This window comes from Panthera tigris, chromosome A1 (genome assembly GCF_018350195.1).
Source record: "Panthera tigris isolate Pti1 chromosome A1, P.tigris_Pti1_mat1.1, whole genome shotgun sequence".
NCBI classification, from domain to species: domain Eukaryota; kingdom Metazoa; phylum Chordata; class Mammalia; order Carnivora; family Felidae; genus Panthera; species Panthera tigris.
In genome coordinates, this window is record NC_056660.1 from 84627457 (window position 1) to 84640676 (window position 13220).

At 35.9% G+C, this 13220-nt stretch overlaps 1 protein-coding gene across 1 annotated transcript; it reads right to left on the reverse strand.

The window, feature by feature from the left end:
• Positions 1 to 12007: 12007 nt before the first annotated feature.
• On the reverse strand, positions 12008 to 12967 carry LOC102966014 (olfactory receptor 6M1-like). The gene has a single exon (XM_007092970.1). It carries the CDS (start codon positions 12965 to 12967, stop codon positions 12008 to 12010), a length of 960 nt encoding a protein of 319 aa, XP_007093032.1.
• Positions 12968 to 13220: the final 253 nt, after the last annotated feature.

A 13220-nucleotide genomic window follows, 5' to 3' on the forward strand; every position in this document is an offset into this window, starting at 1 on the left:
ATCAAGGGACTAAGAAATAGTAATGAGGAACTAAAAAATGCTATCAATGAGGTGCAAAATAAAATGGAGGTGGGCACAGCACGGATTGAAGAGGCAGAGGAGAAAATAGATGAATTAGAAGATAAAATTATGGAAAGAGAGGAAGCTGAGAAAAATAGAGATAAAAAAATCCAGGAGTATAAGGGGAGAATTAGAGAACTAAGTGATGCAATCAAACTGAACAATATCCTCATCATAGGAATTCCAGAAGAAGAAGAGAGAGAAAGGTGCTGAATGTGTACTTGAACAAATCATAGCTGAGAACTTCCCTGATCTGGGACATTGAAATCCAAGAGGCATAGAGAACTCCCTTTGGACGTAACTTGAATCAATCTTCTGCACGACATATCCTAGTGAAACTGGCAAAATAAAAAGATAAAGAGAATTCTGAAAGCAGCTAGAGATATAAGCATACCCTAATTTACAAAGGTAGACATATAAGGGTAGTAGAAGACCTATCTACTGAAACTTGGCAGGCCAGAAACGAATGACAGAGAATCTTCAATGTGATGAACAGAAAAAAAAATGCAGCCAAGAATCCTTTATCCAGCGAATCTATCATTCAGGAGAGATAAAGGTTTTCCCAAACAAACAAAAACTGAAGGAATTCATCACCACTAAATCAGCCCTGCAAGAGATCCTAAGGGGGACTCTGTGAGTGAAATGTTTCAAGGACCACAAAGTACCAGAGACACCTCTACAAGCATGAAACCTACAGATATTACAATGACTCTAACCCATGCCTTTCTATAATAACACTGAATATAAATGGACTAAATGCTCCAACCTAAAGACATAGGGTATCAGAATGGATATTAAAAAACAAGACCCATGTATTTGCTGTCTACAAGAGACTCATTTTAGACCTGAAGACACCTTCAGATTGAAAGTGAGGGGATGAAGAACTATCTATCATGCTACTGGAAGTCAAAAGAAAGCTGGAGTAGCCATACTTATATCAGACAAATGAGACTTTAAATTAGAGGTTGTAACAAGAGATGAATAAGGTCATTATATAGTAATCACAGTATCTATCAATCATGGAGATCTAACAATTATAAATGTCTATGCACCGAATTTGATAGCACCAAAATAGATAAAACAATTAATGACAAACATAAGCAACCTTATTGATAAAAATGTGGTAATTGCAGGGGACTTTAATACTCCACTGACAGAAGTGGATAGATCATCTAGACAGAGAATCAATAAAGAAACAAGGGACCTGAGTGATACATTGTATCAGGTTGACTTGACAGATATGTTTAGAACTCTGCATCCCAAAGCAATAGAATATACTTTCTTCTCCAGTGCACATGGAACATTCTCCAAGATAGATCACATACTGGGTCACCAAACAGCCCTTCATAAGTATAAAAGAATTGAGATCATACCATGCACACTTTCAGACTACAATGCTATGAAACTTGAAATCAACCACAGGAAAAAGTCTGGAAAACCTCCAAAAGCATGGAGGTTAAAGAACATCCTACGAAAGAATAAATGGGTCAACCAGGCAATTAGAGAAGAAATTAAAACATATATGAAAACAAATAAAAATGAAAATACAACAATCCAAATGCTTTGGGATGCAGCAAAAGCAGTCCTGAGAAGAAAATACATTGCAATCCAGGCATATTTTAAAAAAACAAGGAAAGTCCCAAATACAAATCTAATAGCACACCTAAAGGAAATAGAAACAGAACAGCAAAACACCCCAATCTCAGAAGAAGAAGAGAAATAATAAGGATCAGAGGAGAAAAAACAATATAGAATCTAAAAAAATAAACTGTAGAGCAGATCAATGAAACCAAGAGTTGGTTTTTTGAAAAAAGAAACAAAATTGATAAACCTCTAGCCAGGCTTTTCAAAAAGAAAAGGGAGATGACCCAAATAGATAAAAACATGAATGAAAATGGAATTATTACAACCAATCCCTCAGAAATACAAATAATTATCAGAGAATACTATGAAAAATTATATGCCAACAAGCTACACAACCTGGAAGAACTGGAAAAATTCCTAAGCACACACACACTTCCAAAACTCAAACAGGAAGAAATAGAAAACTTGAACAGACCCAAACTAGTGAAGAAATTGGATCAGTTATCAAAAATCTCCCAAGAAATAAGAGTCTAGGACCAGATGGTTTCTCTGGGGAATTCTACCAGACATTAAAGCGCAGATAATACCTATCCTTCCGAAGATGTTCCAAAAAATAGAAAGGGAAGCAAAACTTCCAGACTCATTCTATGAAGCCAGCGTTACTTTGATTTCTAAACCAGACAGAGACCCAGCAAAAAAAGATAACTACAGGTCAATATCCCTCATGAATATGGATGCAAAAATTCTCCTTAAGATACTAGAAAATCAAATTCAACAGCATATAAAAAAATATTCACCATGATCAAGTGGGATTCATTCCTGGACTGCAGGGCTGGTTCAAAATTCACAAATCAATCAATATCATACATCACATTAATAAAAAAAAAGATAAGAACCATATGATCCTGTCAATTGATGCAGAAAAAGCATTTGACAAAATGCAGCACCCTTTCTTAATTAAAACCCTCGAGAAAGTCGGGATTGAAGGAACATACTTATCATAAAATCCATTTATGAAAAGCCCACAGCTAATATAATTCTCAATGGGGAAAACTGAGAGCTTTCCCACTGAGATGATGAACATGACAGGGTTGTCCACTCTCACCACTGTGATTTAACATATTGTTGGAAGTTCTAGCATCAGCAATCAGACAACAAAAGGAAATCAAAGGCATCAAAATTGGCACAGATGAAGTCAACTTTTCACTTGTTGCAGATGACATGATATTATACATGGAAAACCAGATAGACTCCATGAAAACTGTGCTAGAATTGATACATGAATTCAGCAAAGTCACAGGATACAAAATTAATGTACAGAAATCAGTTGCATTCTTATACACTAATAACGAAGCCACAGAAAGAGAAATAAAGAAACTGATCCCATTCACAATGGCACCAAGAATCATAAAATTCATAGGAATAGCCATAACCAAAGATGTAAAAGATCTGTATGCTGAAAACTATAGAAAGCTTTTGAAGGAAATTGTAGAAGATACAAAGAAATGGAAAAACATTCCGTTCTCATGGATTGAAAGAATAAATATTGTTAAAATGTCAATACTACCCAAAGCTATCTACACATTCAATGCAATCCCAATCAAAATTGCACCAGTATTCTTCTGGAAGCTAGAACAAGCAATCCTAAAATTTGTATGGAACCACAAATACCCCGAATAGCCAAAGTAATATTGAAGAAGGAGACCAAAGTGGGAGGCATCACAATCCCAGACTTTAGCCTCTACTACAAAGCTGTAATCATCAAGACAGCACAGTATTGGCACAAAAACAGACACAGAGACCAATGGAATAAAATAAAGACCCCAGAATTAGACCCACAAAAGTATGGCCAACTAATCTTTGACAAAGCAGGAAAGAATATCCAGTGGAAAAAAGACAGTCTCATTAGCAAATGGTGCTGGGAGAACTGGACAGCAACATGCAGAAGAATGAAACTAGACCACTTTTTTACACCATTCACAAAAATAAACTCAAAATGGATGAAGGACAGGTATGTGAAACAGGAAACCATGAAAACCCTAGAGGAGAAAGCAGGAAAAAACGTCTCTGAGGTTTTGGCTAAAATGCTAAATGAATTTAGCTAAAATGAACAAATCAGGAGACTGTAGATGCTGGAGAGGATGTGGAGAAATGGGAACCATCTCGCACTGTTGGTGGGAATGCAAACTGGTGTACCCACCCACTCTGGTAAATAGTGTGAAGGTTCCTCAAAGAACTAAAAATAGATCTACCCTATGACCCAGCAATAGCACTGCTATCCTCCCAAGCGATGCAGGAGTGCTGATTCATAGGGGCAATTGTACCCCAATGTTTATAGCAGCCCTTTCAAAAATAGCCAAATTATGGAAAGAGCCTAAAAGTCCATCAAGTGATGAATGGATAAAGAAGTTGTGGTTTATATATACAATGGAATACCACTTGGCAATGATAAAGAATGAAATATGTCTTTTTTTTTTTTTTTACCAACGTGAATGGGACTGGAGAGTATTGTGTAAAGTTAAGTAAGTCATACAGAGAAAGATAGATACCATGTTTTCCCTCATATGTGGATCCTGAGAAAGTTAACAGAAGACCATGGAGGAGGGGAAGGGGAAAAAAAGTTACAGAGAGGGAAGGAGCCAAACCATAAGAGACTCTTAAAAACTGAGAATAAACTGAGGGTTGATGGGGGGTTGGGGGGAGGGGAAAGTGGGTTATGGGCATTGAGGAGGGCACCTGTTGGGATGAACACTCGGTGTTGTATGGAAACAAATTTGACAATAAATTTTATATTAAAAAATAAATTTTAGGATTGTCTCGTCTAGCTGTGCAAAAATGCTGGTGGTATTATTTTACAGTTGCATTAATGTGTAGATTACTTTTGGTAGTATAGACATTTTACCAATGTTTGTTCTTCCAATCCATAAGCATGGGATATTGTTTTCTTTTTTCATTTTTTTGTGTCTTCTTCAATTTCTTTCATAAATGTTCTATATTTTCAGAGTACATATCTCTTACCTTTTTTGTGATGTTTATTCTTAGGTATCTCATTGTTTGTGCTGCAATTGAAAATGGGATCCATTCCTTGATTTCCTTTTTTGCTGCTTTGTTATTGGTATATAGAAATGCAACACATTTCTGCACCTTGACTTTATATGCACTGACTTTACTGAATTCATGAATTATTCTAGCAATTTTTTTGGTGGAGAGTTTTGTGTTTTCTACATAAAGTATCATGTAATCTGCAATTATAGAAAGTTTTTATTTTTCCTTACTCACTTGAATTTGTTTTATTTCTTTTTGTTGTCTGATTGCTGAGGCTAAAGCTTCCAATACTCTGTAAAATAGTAATGGTGAAAGTGGACATGCTATTTCCCGACCATAGGAGAAAGGCTCTCAGTTTTTCCCCATTAAGGATGATATTAGCTATGTTTTTTTTTTCATATATGGCCTTTATTATGTTGAGGTATGTTTCCTGTAACCTTACCTTGTTGAGGGTTTTATCAAGAATGGATGCTTTATTTTGTCAAATAATTTTCCTGTATCTATTGAGAGGAGCATATGGTTCTTATCCTTTCTTTTATTAATGCGGTGTATTACATTGGTTGATTTGCAATTTTTGAACCTATTATTTGGCCCAGGATTAACCCCACTTGATCATGGTGAGTGATCTTTTAATGTATTGTTGGATTCAGTTTGCTAGTTTTGTTGAGGATTTTGCATCCAGATTTATCAGCGATATTGGCCTGTAATTCTTTTTAGTGGGATCTTTGTATGGTTTTGGAATTAAGGTAATGTTGGCTTTGAAGAATAAGTTTGGATGTTTTTATTCTATTTCTATTTTTTGGAACAGTTTGAGAAGAACAGCTATTAACTGTTCTTTAAATGTTTGGTAGAATTCCCCTGAGAAATCCTCTGGCCCAGGACTCTTATTTGTTAGGAGATTTTTGATCACTGATTCAATATTTGCTGGTTATGGGTCTGTAAAATTTTTTGTTTCTTCCTGTTTCAGTTTTGGTAGTTTGGGAGTTTCTAAGAATTTGTCCATTTCCTCCAGATTGCCAAGGTATTTGGCATATAATTATTCATAGTATTCTCTTATAATTTTTGGTATTTCTTTGATGTTGCTTGTAATCTCTCTTCTTTCATTTGTGATTTTATCTATGTGGGTCCATTCTGTTTTCTTTTTGATCAGTCTGTTTGTTATTATTATTATTTTACATTTTTAAATGTTTATTTATTTCTGAGAGACAGAGTGCAAGTGCAGAGAGAAAAGGAAACAGAATCTGAAGCAGTCTCCAGGGTCTGAGCTGTCAGTACAGAGCCCAATGCTGGGCTCGAACCCACAAACTGTAAGATCAAGACATGAGTCAAAGTCAGACACTTAACTGACTAGGCCACCCAGGCACCCCAATTTTGTTAATTATTTTACAGAACCAGCTCTTAGTATTATTGATCTGTTTTACTGTTTTTAGTTTGCTTGTTTCTATACAATTTATTTCTGGTCTAATCTTTATTATTTCCTTTCTATGCTGGCTTCCGGGTTTATTTGCTTTTCATTTTCTAGCTCCTCTAGTCGTAAGGTTAGGTTGTGCATTGGGACCTTTCTTACTTCTTGAAGTAGGACTGAATTGCAATACAGTTCCCTCTTAGGACTGCCTTTGCTGTATGCCAAAGATATTCATTGTTGTATTTTCATTTTCATTTGCTTACATGTATACAAATACATACTTTATTTTCTTCTTTACTTTTCTTGGTCCATTCATTCCTTAATAGGATGCTTTTTAACCTCAATGTATTTGAGTACTTTCCAATTTTTTTTCCTGAGGTTAACTTCAAGTTTCATAGCATTGTGATCTGAAAATATGCACAGTATGTTCTCAATCTTTTTATACTTGTTGAGGGCTGATTTGTGACCCCATGTGTGATCTATTCTGGGGAATGTTCCATGTGCATTCAAAAAGAATGTACATTCTGCTACTTTATGATGGAATGTTATGAATGTATCTGTTAAGTCCATCTGGTCCAGTGTGTCTCAAAATCATTGTTTTCCTGTTGATCTTCTGCTTAGATAATCCGTCCTTTGTTGTAAGTGGAGTATTAATGTCACCTACTATTTTTTGAAGCTGTTTTTCTTTTTTCTTTTTTCTTTTTAATGTTTTTAATATTTATTACTTTTGAGAGAGAGAGACAGAGACAGAGAGAGACAGAGAGCAAGCAGGGAAGGGGCAGAGAGAGAGGGAGACATAGAATCAGAAGCAGGCTCCAGGCTCTGAGCTGTCAGCACAGAGCCTGATGCAGGGTTCGAGCTTACAGACTGCGAGATCATGACCTGAGCTGTAGTTGGCCGCCCAACCAACTGAGCCACCCAGGCGCCCCAATGTCACCTACTATTATTGTGTTATTATCAGTGGGTTTCTTTATATTTGTTATAAACTGATTTATATATTTTGCTGTTCCCAAGATGGAGGGGAATAAATAGTTACAATTATTGGATCTTCTTGATGGATAGACCCCTTAATTATGACATATCATTCTTCATCTCTTGTTACAGTTTTTTTTTTTTAATGTCATTTGTCTGATATAAGTATGACTACACTGACTTTCTTTTATCTATGGAGAGGCCAGATCACCTGTACCAAATGCACTCCAAGCAGTGGAACCCTTCTCCCCATGCAACTCAGGGGATCCTCAGACTGCACTGCCTGTTCCCAAGGCTCTGTACTGCTTCCCTGCTGGAGCACCACCAGGGGCTGACCTCTGACACTTCACAGGTTCTTAGTTCCATTGATTATAAAATAACTGGCAGTATTGAAACCTTCTCCTCCCCCCCCCCCCATCAATGGTTCTGTGTAACAGTTTCCTTGTGTGAATACCTGTGCACATTTTCACTCTTTCTCTTTAGCTGCTTTCAGGGAGAGTGCTTTCTTGCACAAACACACTGCACTGCTCTCCACCCCCCACCCCTATCTTCCTCCTCTTCATGAAAATAACTCCCTCCCCTTGGTGGTACCAGGGCTTTTCTCTCTCCCAGTTTAATTCTCAAAATTATGTACCTGCCAGGTTCTGTGCAGGAAATTATGCAGATTGTTCTGTTAATCCTCAGATCAAAATCCTAGTAGTTCAAAATGGTTTGATGTTTACCTAGCTGTGTTTGAAGGATGAGACAAGTTCTGGGTCCCCTTGCTACTCCACCATCTTTACACCTCTTTCCTGCTTAGTGTTTGATCATTTTATTAATTTGGAAATGTATATTGACAATATAGAGTTATTTTATTCATCTATTTGCTGATCCAACTAATGTTTATGTACAACTAATAATTCTCAGGCACTTTAAATTTTTTTTTTTTATTTTTATTTTTGAAGGAGACAGAGACAGAGCATGAGTGGGGGAGGGACAGAGAGAGAGGGAGACACAGAATCCAAGCAGGCTCCAGGATCTGAGCCATCAGCACAGAGACCGATGCAGGGCTCAAACTCATGAAATGTGAGATCATGACCTGGGCCGAAGTCGGACGCTTAACTGAGCCACTCAGGTGCCCCCTCAGGCACTTTTATAGATATTGAAAATACAATAATAAATAATAAAAGATGAAAATCCTTTCTCTGGTGTGATTTGTCTCATATGCGACTAAGTAAAACATACTTATTCAGCAATAGAGATACACAAACAAATGGGGAAGTCATTATATGTGCTTAAGAAATATCATTTCCTCTAGGAAAGATAATTCATCACTTGATTTCAATACTGTGATACATATTAAAATAATAGATTACAACATTTGATGCTGAATTCAAATGATGTGAATTATTTACAGAAGATGAAGTGAGCCTTATTTTAGGGTAATTGAGGATAATGGGGGAGATTACTGCCAGGGAGTCTGTACCTCTTCTGGTCAGCAAGCCACCCCATTACTGTAAAGCTGTTTTTACTTCAGAATTCATGCTCAAACCCATACAAGTCTGAATTATATCTCCAGGTTATATTCATGGTAATAAAAATAATATTATTAATGGTTATTTTTGAAAGAACCAATCTACAGCTTCCTCCAGTAGCCAGTAGTGCCTCAAGCACAATGTATGGTTCCAGAAATGTCCTGGGAGTCTAAACAGAAATGATAGTGTTCTGAGAAGAAACACACACATTGAAAAGATTATTACTATTAATTTACTGACAGTCAAGATGTGTAGTCAAAGATATATGGGGAATACAGGATGTGATGAATTCAATAGTTGGAAATCAGAATTCATAGGTTAAAAATGATCTTGAAATGAATGGCTAATTAAATGCAGATGACTCCAGAGCTTTACATCTTCATTTGTATCCCAGCTACTGAGGCATATAGAAAACATTGATACACCCTTATTAGATCAGACAAAGATGGGATATCTTCATAAAGTGTATACTTTAATAAAATTATTCCATCCAACAATGTTCTTTTAAAATCACATATTTCTTACAAGAAACACTTTAGCTAGGGGCACCTATTTGGTTCAGTCATTTAAGTAGCCAACTTTGGCTCAGTCATAATCTAATGCTTCGTGGGTTCAAGTCCCACATTGAGTTCTGTGCTGACTGCTCGAGCCTGGAGCCTACTTCAGATTCCATGTCTGTCTCTCCCCACCTCTCTCTCTCTCTCTCTCTCTCTCTCAAAAAAGAAAAAAAAAAGGTAAAATATATTTAAAATGAGAGACAGGCTAGCTATTTTGAAATAAATAAGTCATGTAACAGGAATGGATCTTCATTTATATTCAAATGAGTACTTTTACCTATTTCTTCATATTTAATTAAGATATTTTGACTGCTTATTCAAATGTAATCTCCCTGTTATCATGAAAGTTTCAAGTCCCTATTACACTTTAGGAAAGATCTCATTGTGTAAAAGAATGAAACTGGACTACTTCCTTACACTGTACACAAAAATAAATTCAAAATGGATGAAATACCTAAATGTGGGACAGGAAACATTTTCAATGCTAGAGAACACAAGTAGTAATCTCTTTGACATAGCCTTAGCCACTTCTTATTAGATATGTCTTCCGAGGCAAGGGAAACAAAAGCAAAAATGAACTGTTGGGACTTCATCAAGATAAAAATTACTTCTGCACAGCAATGGAAACAATCAACAAAACTAAAAGGCAACTAATGGAATGGGAGAAGATATTTGCAAATGACATATCAGATAAAGGGATAGTATCCAAAATATATAAAGAATTTATAAAACTCAACACCCCCAAAACAAATAACCCAGTTAAGAAATGAGCAGAAGACATGAACAGACATTTTTTTTCCCCAAAGCAGACATATAGATGGCTACCAGGTACATGAAAACATCATCATCAGAGAAATACAAATCAAAACTACAATGAGATACCACCTCACACTTGTCAGAATGGCTAAATTAACAAAACTGAAAATAACAGATGTTGGGGAGGATGCAGAAAAAGGAGAACCCAGTGTTTGAGGGAATGCAAACTGATGTAGCCACTCTGGAGAATAGTATGGAGTTTCCTCTAAAAATAGAACTACCCTATGATCCCATAATTCCACTACTAGGTATTTACCCAAAGAATACAAAAATACTAATTCAAGGAGATACATGTACTCCATGTTTCTAGCAGTATTAACTATGAAAACAGCCCAAGTGTCCATTGACTGATGAATGGATAAAAAAAGATATTATATATATTATATATATATTATATATATAATGGAATATTGCTCAGCCATTAAAAAGAATGGCTTAATGAAAGCCATTAAAAATCTATCCATTTCCAAGATTGATTGAGCTAGTGAATATTATGCTAAATGAAATAAATCATTAAGAGAAACACAAATATTATATTATTTCACTCATATGTGGGATTTAAGAAAAAAATCAAATGAATATAGGAAGAAAAACTGAGACAGGCAAACCATGCAACAGACTCTTAACTATAGAGAAGAAACTGAGAGTGGAGGGCAGGTGGGTGGGAAGATGGGTTAAATAAATGGGTGATGCTTATTAAGGAGGGCACTTGTGATGAACAGTGGATGTTGTATATAACTGATGAATAATTAAATTCTACTCCTGAAACTAATATCACACTGTATATTAACTAACAGGAACATGAATAAAAAATTGAAAACACAAAAATAAAATAAGAGTTGAATAATTGTGGTCATGTTAAAAAAATAAAGATCTCTTGTGTAAAAAAAAAAAATGTGGTCTTGAATAGATTCATTTCCAATGATCCTGAAAAGTAAAATAAATAAACCCCTCTGATAGTTTCCTGCTTGCTATCCCTCTTCTGCCTATTCATCAGGGGCTTTTAAATTCTTGTGAGTTCTATTGCCCCAGCATCGGTGGCATAGAAATAGGAGCATAATGGCTGCAGATTATAACTTAAATAGAGGCCTGAGAAGATCTGTCTGTAACTTAAATTAAAACTTAATTATCTGGGCCATCTGGCTCCATTAGTTAAGCATCTGATTTCATCTCAGGTAATGATGTTATAGTTCCTGGGTTCAAGTCCCATATTGGGCTTTGTGCTTTAGTGATAGGCTCCTTCTCTCTATGTCTTTCCTCCAACCCTCCATCTCAAACATAGATAAACATTTAAAATAAACTTAATTATCCAATGACATATATAATTTAAAAGTAATATATCAAAACTCAAGTCAAAATAAATTCACCACCTTAATAAGGGAATTTATTTGTATTAAATTCAAATATACACTGATATCTATAAAGAAAAAAATCATAAATTGGTAACATAAGGTGAGAATTTTTTAATGTTTATTTTTTCGTTTATTTGGAGAGAGAGAGAGAGAGAGAGAGAGAGCACTAGTGGGGAAGGTGCAAAGAGAGAAAATCCCAAGCAGGCTCCACACTGTCAGCAAAGATCCCCACTCAGGGCTTAATCCCATCAACCATGAGATCATGAGCTGAGCCCAAAGCAAGAGTCAGATTCATAACTGAGTCACCCAGGCACCTGACAGAAGGTGAGAATCTATCACAATCAGAGCCATCCAGATTTCAAATCTGGAGGTTATACAGGAATTTGGTTTTGGAATAATTGAAATAACAGGAAAATGGGGAGAAAAAAGACGGCTTTAAGAATGTATATATGTGTATGTATGTATGTATGTATGTATGCAGAAATGTTTATATGTACTTTTGGTTCTATTAATTATCTACAAAGATTTTGAGAATCTACTTGAATACTGGACCTATTGGTTCAGAATATATGTAGAATAGATATGTAGGAAGATATGTTCACATATGTTTCTCCCTTATGTAAAATTTTAAATATTCACATAATTACATCAAATAAATGATTTTGTTGTCAAGTATGTGAATCATTAAATTCTATAAAAATATCATTGTTGAGGTTTCAAATTTATTAGCATACCTATATACTTACTGGAGGCATCTTTCAGGGATTCTTTGACTTTTTTATTTCGAAGGCTGTAGATGAAAGGGTTCAACATCGGCGTTACAATGGTGTTCAGCACTGTGGCAAATTTGTTAAGATCCATCACATCACTCTTTTTTGGGCGGACGTAAATAAAGATGGAGCTTCCATAATAAAGTGTCACAACAGTGATGTGTGAAACACAAGTGGAGAAAGCTTTCTGCCGTCCCTGGACAGAAGGAATTCTAAGGATAGTAATGATAATGTACATGTAAGACACTCCTGTGAAGAGCAAGGAGCCCAAGAGCAACACAGCAGAGGAGATAAAGTCAACCAGCTCAGCCAGAGCGATATCTGCACAGACCAGCTTTAGCACAGGGCCACTGTCACAAAAGAAGTGATTGATAATATTTGGTCCACAAAAGGGCAGAGGAGCAGTTAAGATTGATGGTGCTAAAATTGACAAAAATGCACCTAAATAGGATCCCAGAAGCAACAATATGCATGTCTGTTTGTTCATGATGATGGCATACCTCAATGGGTTGCAGATGGCAATGTATCGATCAAATGACATGACGACCAGGATGAAGAATTCCGTGGATCCCAAGAGGAAGTAAAAGAAAGATTGCGTGAGACATCCTACGAAGGATATTGCCTTGGTGAGGGAAAATGTGTTTGCTAGCATCTTAGGCACCACTGTGGAGGTGATGGCAACTTCAAGGAAGGAAAGATCGGCTACAAAGAAATACATGGGTGAATGCAGACGATAGTCACCACACACCAAAAGGATGATCATGGTGTTGCCAATCAGAGACGTCATATACATGAGCAAGAATGCAGAAAAAAGAAGAATTTCTACTTCCTTCTCATTCTGAAACCCCAGAAGAATAAACTCAGTGACTGTGGTCTTGTTTCTATAATCCATAACGTACCCAGTTTAACCTGGAATAATAGAAAGTTCTTGAATAATTAATATTTGCATCTTATCCCTGAATGTGCCCTGTCAGTATTCATTAACTCTTTGCTGTTATTGTTGTTGCCAAGGAGGGATTAATGCACACAGATAATTTTATTTTCAATGTATAAATATCTACTGAGACAAATTCTACAAGATTTAAGTGCTTACTTAAATCTTTCACTTATTACAGCAGAATCAATTCCACATTAAGATTGTAACA